General features: G+C 40.5%; 1 protein-coding gene across 1 annotated transcript; it reads right to left on the bottom strand.

The window, feature by feature from the left end:
* Positions 1-5,328: 5,328 nt before the first annotated feature.
* endouc (endonuclease, polyU-specific C) lies at positions 5,329-10,140 on the bottom strand. The gene is made up of 8 exons (XM_083893900.1): positions 10,061-10,140; positions 9,875-9,931; positions 9,679-9,778; positions 9,464-9,575; positions 9,248-9,369; positions 7,360-7,472; positions 6,801-6,951; positions 5,329-5,936 (listed from the first exon to the last, which is right to left on the bottom strand). Exons 1-8 carry the CDS (start codon positions 10,069-10,071, stop codon positions 5,661-5,663), a joined length of 942 nt encoding a protein of 313 aa, XP_083750026.1. The 5' UTR covers positions 10,072-10,140; the 3' UTR covers positions 5,329-5,660.
* Between the last annotated feature and the right edge of the window lie 44 nt (positions 10,141-10,184).

Raw genomic sequence — 10,184 nt, 5'->3', positions numbered from 1 at the left:
CGTCCAGTCTCAATATTACCACAACTGTCTAAAATACTAGAGAAACTGTATAACAACAGGTTAGACAACTTCATCAACAAACACAATCTGTTGGATGACAGCCAATATGGATTCAGAAGCAACCACTCGACTGCTCTGGCCTTGACTGAATCAGTGGAAGTTATTACTGATGCGATTGACCATAAACTGCATACCATAGGGATATTTATTGACCTGAGAAAAGCATTTGACACCATTAACCATGAGATCTTGATAGCAAAACTAGAGAGATATGGTATAAGAGGTATAGCACAGGAATGGGTCAAGAGCTACTTAAGCAATAGATCCCAATACGTCAAGATAGGTGATGAAGTGTCAGACTGCTTGGACATAGTCTGTGGGGTCCCACAGGGGTTAGTTCTGGGTTAAAAACTGTTTATACTATATAAAAATGATATATGCAAAGTGTCTAATATTCTAAAATTAATATTGTTCGCTGATGACACAAATATCTAAGTTAAGACAGTAAGAAAAAAAATGTGTAATGGGGGCGGGACTAGATAAGCTTTGCTTCTTCGCTGTCCCTTTCGGTCATGTGTATTAATTTAAATGCTGATGTGTGCAGATGTTGATTACTTGTCATGCCCGAAATAAACGATTCATTCATTCATTCATTCATTCATAAATGGCCAATTTTTCGCCTCAAATTATTGCTCACTGTAGCCAAAAGCACAACCACCTTGCGTAGCGACCCCTACTGATCGGGCGGGAAATTGCAGTGCGTATCCGTCACCACAGACGAGAAATATGAAGGCTCGAGGGGTCTCCGTGGTTACGCAGTCGGATAACGCATTTCGCAGTCAAAGAAGTATAATGTAGCCTTTATCCTAGCTCCTAGTCTGTCCTCTTTGGAACGCCATGTTCAAGATATTATCCTTTTCTCCTTTGTCCTTTGGGGTAACAGGTGTGAACAATAATTTTGAATGTGGCATTCATCTTGGCAATTTTGCACGCTTCAAAAATGAACAAAAATTCAAAGATGAGAAGTTACCCAAATGTTCCGTGAATTCAAAAGGGTGTGGCCATGGCAACCATCGTCATTTTTGGCAAATTTCAACCAATCACCACTAAACAGGAAGTGCATTCACAGATCACCTCGAGACCAACCCAGAACACGTCTATGGACACAGACCTGATGCAACAGGAAGTCTGCCATTTTGAATTTAGCTGGCATTTTGCTACAACACAGGAAGTGTCCTGTAACTTGGCCATACATTGACCCATCTCAAACTTGTATATGCATATGTCCAGGGGCCTGCCCAGAACATGTGTGCAGTGCCCTGTGGGCCAAACACATTTACCAGTCAAACTATGGCACATCATAAAATATTTGAAATAAGCAACATACTTCTTTCCACGTTAAATGTACACATAAAGAGCTTTATTCACATCAGCAACACCACATTTAATCTCTCTGCTGTTGTCTACAGGTCAGTTGGCCAGTTGTTGTAGATGGACGGACACATGTACTGTTTCAGCAGGAGGTTCACCCTCTCACTGTTTCCTCCCTCCCCACTGTAGACAAAAACACATACATGAGTTGTTATATTTCCTGTATTTATATACAAATGAATAAACTTAACCAAAAATGAGGACATGAATGAAATACTTTTATAAAATTTATAAAAGTATTTCATTCATGTAGAACATTTAATGTTCTATGCTTGTCATTTTATGTATGCTCCTTGTAAGAGAATACTGACTATTAATATACAAGATGCAATATTATTTAATATATTAAACCCATAATAATTTGATAGAAATACATTCTTTTCCATTTCAGTTTTCAATCAACATTAACATCTCTCCACTTTCTTGTGGATTATTGTAGCTTCACATTGTGAAGAGCAAACCAGACTTAAAGAGTGAGAAGAGGACATCCTCACAACGCTGTTGTCTGGAGTCTCGTACCTCTTTTTGATTCCCTGCATGCGGCGCAAGAAGGAACAGGTGGAGCTGTGTTTGGCTTTAGATCGCAAGAACTCTGCATATCTATTGGAGAACTCAATGTCTCCCAGCTGCCTCCTGCGGTCCAGCAACTGCCTAAAAACAAAATCACATCAACGACTAAATGAATATGACTTCAGCTGGAATTTCAATAATCGTTTTATTCATTTGTTCATTCATCTTCTACCACTTTATTCTCCACATGAGGGTTGTGGGGCCGGCGAAAGGCGGAGTACGCCCCTGGACAGGTCAACATTTACCTCTGCATCTTTTCGGACTGTGGGAGGACAAGTCAGAGAACCCACGGGGAGAACGTGCCAACTCCATGCAGAAAGGCCCTTGTTCTGACCGGAACACAAACCTGGTTCTTTTTGCTGCATGGACAACACTGCTAACCACTGTACCTCGTGTGACACGTAACCATTTTATGTGTTTAATCTGCAGTTTTATCTTCACAACTGGGGTTGTATACAGTGCTGCTGACATAGTGTACAGTATAGGGATGGGGTCAGGGATTAATTGTGTGTACCCTCAGCATGACCCTGCACCATGAACCAAAGAGAAACTGGGACAATGGATTCCTGCTCTCAGTAAAAGCATGGCTGCCAGCAAGGCAAATTATTTTAGCCTTATTACAAAAAGACTTAAGACCTAACGTGCCTGAATCTTCACATCTAATTTAGAAGAACAACGTCTGTCTGCAGTCCAGATCTGTTTCCTATTGAAAATGTATGTACATCATGTTGTCGATAATCTCACAACGGTGACCACAGACTGTTGTGCAGCTCAAGTCTATTTTACAAAAAGAATGATTCAACATTCCACTCCAAAAATATGTATTTGATATAAATAGTAATTATATATATATATACACACACACACATATATATATATATAAATATATATATATCGTCTAAATCGTCTATGTACAGAGACCTGAGATGATATATATATTTATATATATTTTCCCCTTTAAATATAATTTTACCTGAATCTGGCCTCGAGCAGAGAGTCTGCAGTGTTCATCCCTGGCAGAGACCTTGGTGAAGTCAGGTGTTTAAACTCAGTCAGGTAACTCTCCTCTCCATCCTTGTTTCTAAGTTCACAGGACAAGAAGCACAGCACTCAAAAGGAAGGCAGTAAGAAGCAAACTAAATTGTTATTATTATTATTATTATTATTATTATTATCATTTATTTTCAGTTTGTAGTATTTATCTTCAGAGAGTGGTATGACTGTAGCTGTGATATACCTGACTGGAAGTGAAGTAGTGAGGTAGAGGAGAGCAGACAGCAAGAACACCTTAGTCACACTCAAAGACCACATCGTGAGTATGGTGACAATTTCCTGAAGAAACAAGAAGAATGTTTTTTAGTTTACCTGAATGAAGACCACAATGTTACAACATGAAGAAAACACTACACACACAACATAATAGTCCTGATATGTCCTGAAAGCCAAGTGACATTGAGACATTACCTCTGCATACAAACCCAGTGGTAGAACGGTCACAATAGAAGTATGAATGAATGAATCAATCCCTGTCTCCAGGACTCACCTGATCAGATATTACTCAGTGAACAAATGACAGTTGCAGACTGGGTGTCAGGATGTGTGATGCATCCTTTTGTACCTCCTCAGTTATCGACCCTTCCACAGATATCCCTGTCATTTTATTGGTTTGTCAACATGCTGAGTTTGGAGTCTGATTTTCCAGCTGAACCACTGGTTTGTTCACTTCCTGAAATCTTAACAAAGTCATTGGCTCCAACTTCCTTAATCAGGTTTAATGACCTGTGAGAGCAGCCTGCTATTTGCTCATATAACACCCACACGTCAGGGCGAAGTATTGATCATCTATCTCACATCTATGCTGTTTTATTGCTGTAATTTTGTGTTTGTGTTTCTTCCATCATGATTTTTCCTTCCACTTCAAGTGGCTCGGCAGGAGAACAGGACAACATCCCCCAGGACACGATCGACAACCTGGTGATGTCCATGTGTCGCCGGTGTAGCGCTTTGCAGAATCTGCTGATATTGATTGGAATCCATGTGACCCTCAACTTTAAGACGATTCCCAGTCCCTGCACTGGCCACACAGCCCCACAGCATGATGGAACCACCACCATATTTTACTGTAGGTAGCAAGTGTTTTTCTTGGATTGCTGCGTTGTTTTTCCACCATACATAACGCTCCTTGTTTTGCCCAAATAACTCTATTTTAGTTTCATCCGTCCACAGCACATTATTCCAAAATGAAGCTGGCTTGTTCCAAATGTGCTTTAGCATACTGTACCTCAAGCGACTCTGTTTGTGTCGGGTGCAGAGAAAAGGCTTTTTCTGCATTACTCTTCCATACAGCATCTCCTTGTGTAAAGTTGATGTAAAGATGTTGTAGGTCTTTGGAGCTGGTCTGTGGGTTGACTGTGACTGTTCTCATCATCCTTCACCTCTGCTTATCTGAGATGTTTCTTGGTCTGCCACGCCGAGCCTTAACTAGAACTGTACCTGTGGTCTTCCAATTCCTCACAATGTTCCTCACAGTTGAAACTGAGAGCTTAAATCTCTGAGATATCTTTCTGTATCCTTCCCCTAAACCATGATGTTGAACAATCCTTGTTTTCAGGTCATTTGAGAGTTGTTTTGAGGCTCCCATGTTGCCACTCTTCAGAGAAGATGCAGAGGAGAAACATTTACAATTGGCCTCCTTAAATACCCTTTGTCATGATTGGATTCACCTGTATATGGAGGTCAAGGGTCACTGAGGTTACCAAACCAATTTTGAGTTCCAATAATTGCTAGTGCTAAAGGTATTGAAATCAATACAATGTCAATGGTGCCTAAATTTATGCACATGCCTAATTTTGTTTAAATAATTCTTGCAAACTTTCTATAAATCATATAAACTTTATTTCACTTCTCAAATATCACTGTGTTTGTCTCCTATATGATATATTTAACTGAAATCCAAACAACCAAAGTTTTATAAAGGAAAATCATGAAAATGTACAGGGGTGCCCAAACTTTTGCATATCACTGTATATATATGTATATATATATATATATATATATATATATATAAATTCTAAATGTGTATTTTACTTCCTTTTTCAGCTTTATACGTACAGTGAGACCTCTGAACCTCTCTGATCATTACTGTGTAAGCCTCATCAGGTCAGGTAGAAGCTATATACCTGATCATGAAATATCATTTCTGAGAAGCAAAAGTACCAAAGACTCAACAGTATGAAAAGGCAATATCTCAAGAGTTGCCTTGGTTTTGATTTTATAGAAGCACGGGACAGTTTTCAATCCATATAATGAGCAAAGAAACAAAAACCTCACAACTGCTGTTGATTTTTGCATATAAAAGTTTGTAATTATTCACTATTCTTTTGGTGTGTGTGTGTGTGGACAGCGGTTTGGGTTGGGGGGCTTGTTTTGTCTTGGACACAAGCAAGGGAATCACAATCACAAACGGTCCTTGAGAAGGACTTTCATGAACAGTACCAGAAGCCTAAGGTACCATCTTATTTGCTGAAGATAATAAAGACAAGGTTAGCATTTGTTATTTTATTGATATTTTCACTTATGGCAGTAAATGTATGAACAGAAACACACATATCATGTCTGTGCTGGATTAACCAAACCACAGGAAACACACGTGTGTCACTTCAGTGTGAGTGCTGTCTAACATGTCTGCTGTTGCTGCTGAGCAGTTTGGGATACGCTGTGCCGAGGGAGCGGCCGTGTCTGATGACCACCAGCTCCATCTGGCACTGGTCGATGTTGACCAGCACCGTGGTGCTCCTCTCTGTGTTCATGAGGAAGACCACAGTGAAAAGCGCCATCTCAAACTCGGGGCTGGTGCCGATGAAGGCGCTTCCAACAGGCTTCACCAGACCATGCCAGCTGAACTGGAGGCTCAGAACATGGTCGTCCTGATCCGGCTGTAGACAAAAGAAAAATGGGGATTTTAAAAACAAATAGACTGAGTTTAAGACATTTCCTTCTTTATAATAGAACAGAATAGAACTTTATTTTCCACCAAAGTGGACATTTTCCTTAAGCTTACCAACATAAACAGAATTTAATTTCAGGGTAGCCCATGGACAAGAGGAAAATAATTGTTTTTGCAACGGGAGGGTCGCAGATTCAGGGACCCCAGGGAGGACCAAGGCCTGGGGTGCCCCTGAGCAAGGCACCCAATTGCTATCTGGGTGCAAAGGTCAAATTTGGTATTACTTATTTTTTTCTTGCTGTTGACACCATTTTTAAAAGCTTTTATATATACAGTATATGTACTTTATTAATCCCTTAGGGGTAATTCTTTCTCTGCATTTAACCCATCCTCTACTTCCTAGAAGGAGCAGAGGGCAGCTACACCGAGCAGCACCCGGGGAGCTATGGGGGTTGAGTACCTTGCTCAGGCCCAATTCCCTTTCCACTTGGCCATAGGCTGCCGAGAGCTTGTTTTTGTTTTTGCAGCTGAGGTGTGGCCATACCTGGCAGGAAAGTGGAAAGTGATTTGTTCTACATCTACACTAAGGCTCCTGAGCTTTCTCAGACGATCTAGATGCTGAGAGCATTTTCTTAAGGATGCATTCTGTGATTTCAGTAATCAACTGGCAATCCAAGACTGTACCATAGATATTCAAAATGTCCTGTTTCTGGGGAATCAGGGCTTTCAGCTGCTCTTATACTTATTACCACCTGACCTCTGTGATAGTGACACTCTCCCTCTCTTCAAATGAAAAAAAGCAACGTATAACCACTTGCACACCGTCCGTCTGTAAAGTGTTTTCAAGACTTACCAAGTCTTGCACCCTGGATTTGAATCCCTTGTAGTCCAGGTGGCTGTTCTTTTCTTGCAGGTAGAACTGGATCCAGTTGTGAAAACCGATGATTTCTGTCCCAGATCTTGTTTCTCCAACAAAGACGTGCTCAAATCCACAGGAGTCAGGACTGGTGAGTGTTTAAAACACAACACATCAGGGCTGCAACTAACGATTGCTTTCATAACGATCTGTCGATTATTTTCTCGATCAATCGAGTTAATCATTTGGTCCATAAAATGTCAGTAAGTGTTGATCAGTGTTTTTCAAAACCTCATGTTCTAAGATGACTTTTGTCCATAAACCAAACTTATTCAGCTTTAATAATGTATTTGTTATATGGACCAAGAAACCAGGAAAACTGATTATTTTGTCAAAATAGTTGATTAATTATAGATTACATGCAGTAATCGATGAATAATAGAGTCATTGTTTCACCCCCACACATACAAAATAAAATAATCTGAAAAATAAACCAGTTTGCTTTGTGCTCACACCTAACAGATGGACGTTACGGTGGCTGTTTTCAGTATCTCACCCTGTGTTCCTCTGTCTGTGGTAGAGGTGGAACCAGATCAAGTGGAGTTGATTCTTAAACAGCCTCAAGTTAGAGTTGGACTTTCCTTTGCTCACCAGGTATCTGTGAGTCCGCTGTGGAGAAATCACATTCACAACAGCTGAGCAGTGGAGCAGGACAGTCTCACAGCACAGAACAGATCAGATTCATTAGCTCCATTGGTTTGTTTTACAGAAGGGTTTTGTTTTCTCCTCTGAGAAACTAATCTTAAAGGTGCCATATGTAAGAATGTGGCCAAAAACAGTTACTACATTCAAATTCAAAATACAAAATTCAAAATAATACGTTTTCTGACGTAACTGGCAACCCGTGGTTGCTCGGCAGCTGAGACTCTACTGACTGCAATGATTGGTAGACGGCGGTAGGTGGCGCCACATGCCCAAAAAATTTTTTAATGCAAATATTTTGTCTGTACTGTTGTTGTTGGTGAGTTCAGTTTGTTATATGAACATTATTCCTGAGTCTCTGTGACATATTAGGAGGGTTTTATGACCAGTTGCTTTAGATTTATTATAATGCACCTTTAAAGATGCGTCGACCCTTTCTATTTATTTAGAAACAGAAAACACTGTGACAGAAAACACCAAAGACACATTGTGATGTGGATTTGGACGAAGTGGTGTGTTATTTTTATTATTTTTTTTGTGGATGGAACATTTCAATATCTAGGCGTGTGCAGCCTGACATTGTCTGTCAAAAAAAAATAATACTTATAATACGTACTAATGTTATGAGATGCCTTCATGTCTTGAAATAAGTTTTCCTAACAGATGGAGCAACATATTAAAATGTGAAAACTAACACTTAGATATAACTTGAGCAATTCACTGATATTGAGCTAAATGAAGCTTGTATCAGCTCTAGGTTTTAACATTTAAATAATGTATTACAAGTAGTAAACATTCTTACACTGTTGGTGTTTTTGTGCCTGTTCAGTAATGTTTTTTATTTGATTTTATTTTTACATGTTTGCAGTTTGACTCCCTTGGACTTGCAGACAATGATCATATGTTTGGTTTTCAAATGGGCAACATGGTCTAATAACTGGAGCATTGATGGATTCCTAAAGCTTCCCAATTCCTCAGTTCCTTCTCCATTGTTTTGGTTGATTGGACACTCTACAGTCTAAATTGACCCCAGCTGCAGTGGGAATGTGTCCAGTGTACGCCTAGTGCCAGTCCCAAGCCTGGATAAATGGGATGGTTGCATCAGAAAGGGAAGGCCATGTTTAAAAAAAAAAATAAAAAAAATATCAAATATGCAGATCACTTAGCAGGTGATCTGCTGCAGTGACCCCTAGAGAGGGGTCTATCCACCAGGTCATCAATCTCTGGTCTTTCAAATATGAATTTTTCTCATTTTAAATGACCTCTGGATACTTGGTGGCAAATGTCCACTTTAAAAAAAGATCATTTGTATTCTATTGTGCTCAATTTCAGCATATTTATGTGACTTATTAGTGGGTTAATTGGCTCAGGATAAGGCTCTCTCTGTGTGTCCAACTGTCTAATCCAACGCCTCAAATTCTCACAAGGACATGAACTGCACATTTTTCCAGGGATCCTCCATAGGGACACTGCAGAGGCCAACTCAACATTCCACAGCTGCAGACAGATGTTTCTCTGCCTCTTTAACATGCATTCATACAAAACTCCCACACTGTAGATTAGTCGTAGCCTCAAAATGGAGGAACGTGACAAGCAGCAACAGCTGGTGGTGAACAAAACAACTTATAATGGATTATTTGTCTGATCTGAGAAGCAGAAAGGCAACAATCAGGTGTAAGACAAAGATAAACACATGTACGTGGCTTGCTCGATGCAACACGTTGTAACATGTCAGTGTTTACCTTCATGACCTCTGTCTGTAAGACAGCATCCAGGAAGAGATTAGTCTCAGTCTGCTCCTCTGTTGTGACTCGCTCCGTCACGCCTGTGGAGAACTCATAGTTGTCCAGGAGTTTCATGAAAGCTGCAGAAACACAACATGACACAACATTTACTGCAGCGAAGCTGTGACCCAGGAACCTGCTTCACGAGAAGCTCAGCGAGCGTGAGACACTTACAGGTGGCCGTGGTCAAGTTTTTTAATTTGTTCTCATCGACGTTGGCGAAAAGAGGCAGTGAGGCGTGGTCCTGGACAACATGGTTGCCCGGGCTGACAAAATTGGCTCTGCCCTGTGTGCATTCAAACACAGACACAGGCACAGGCACACATCTGAGTCAATAAACACACGTCACATGTTTGTGTGAATAAGAGTGGACTCCTGCTCCCCCATACCTGAACAGATATGTTGTAATCCATCCCAGGAGTCATCCGGTTCACATCCAACTGCCACAGCTCGTTGAAGAGAGTGGAGAGTTCCTGGTTTACAGCTGGTCTGTTACAGTCAAACACATAAACACGGGTGTCTAATAGTGTCAGTAACTGTCAGTCACCGACGAGACATTAGTTCATCTTTAAAGGACCACTTTACCTCGATGCATTCAGTCCACAGAGAGACGCTGCAAGAAGAACAAGGACTCCACCAAACCTGTTCATCAGACACATTCACTTTGAGAAAAAACATTTGGAGTTGATCTTTAGTTTTACAAACTACAGATTTTCTCAGGGAGTTCATTTACATTTCAGACTAATGTTAAAAGTCAATTCAAATACATACGTCGCAGCCATGATAGTTGTCGTGAGCTCCCACTCCCTCTGACTCCAGCACTGAACTGTGGGTGTTTGTCTCCACCAGACTCACACTCTTGGACAATGACCCTTAACTGCGCACGGTCCAAATC

This window comes from Microchirus variegatus (genome assembly GCF_963457635.1).
Source record: "Microchirus variegatus genome assembly, chromosome: 8".
Lineage (NCBI taxonomy): Eukaryota > Metazoa > Chordata > Actinopteri > Pleuronectiformes > Soleidae > Microchirus > Microchirus variegatus.
This window is presented reverse-complemented; position numbering and strand designations above follow the sequence as displayed.

Excerpts from the sequence above, each read along its gene's own strand:
- endouc (XM_083893900.1), bottom strand. Across the intron at positions 9,576-9,678 it reads ATTACAACATATCTGTTCAG|GGCAGAGCCAATTTTGTCAG; the intron begins GTATGGGGGAGC and ends GAATGCACACAG. Across the intron at positions 6,952-7,359 it reads CACAGACAGAGGAACACAGG|TCCTGACTCCTGTGGATTTG; the intron begins GTGAGATACTGA and ends AACACTCACCAG.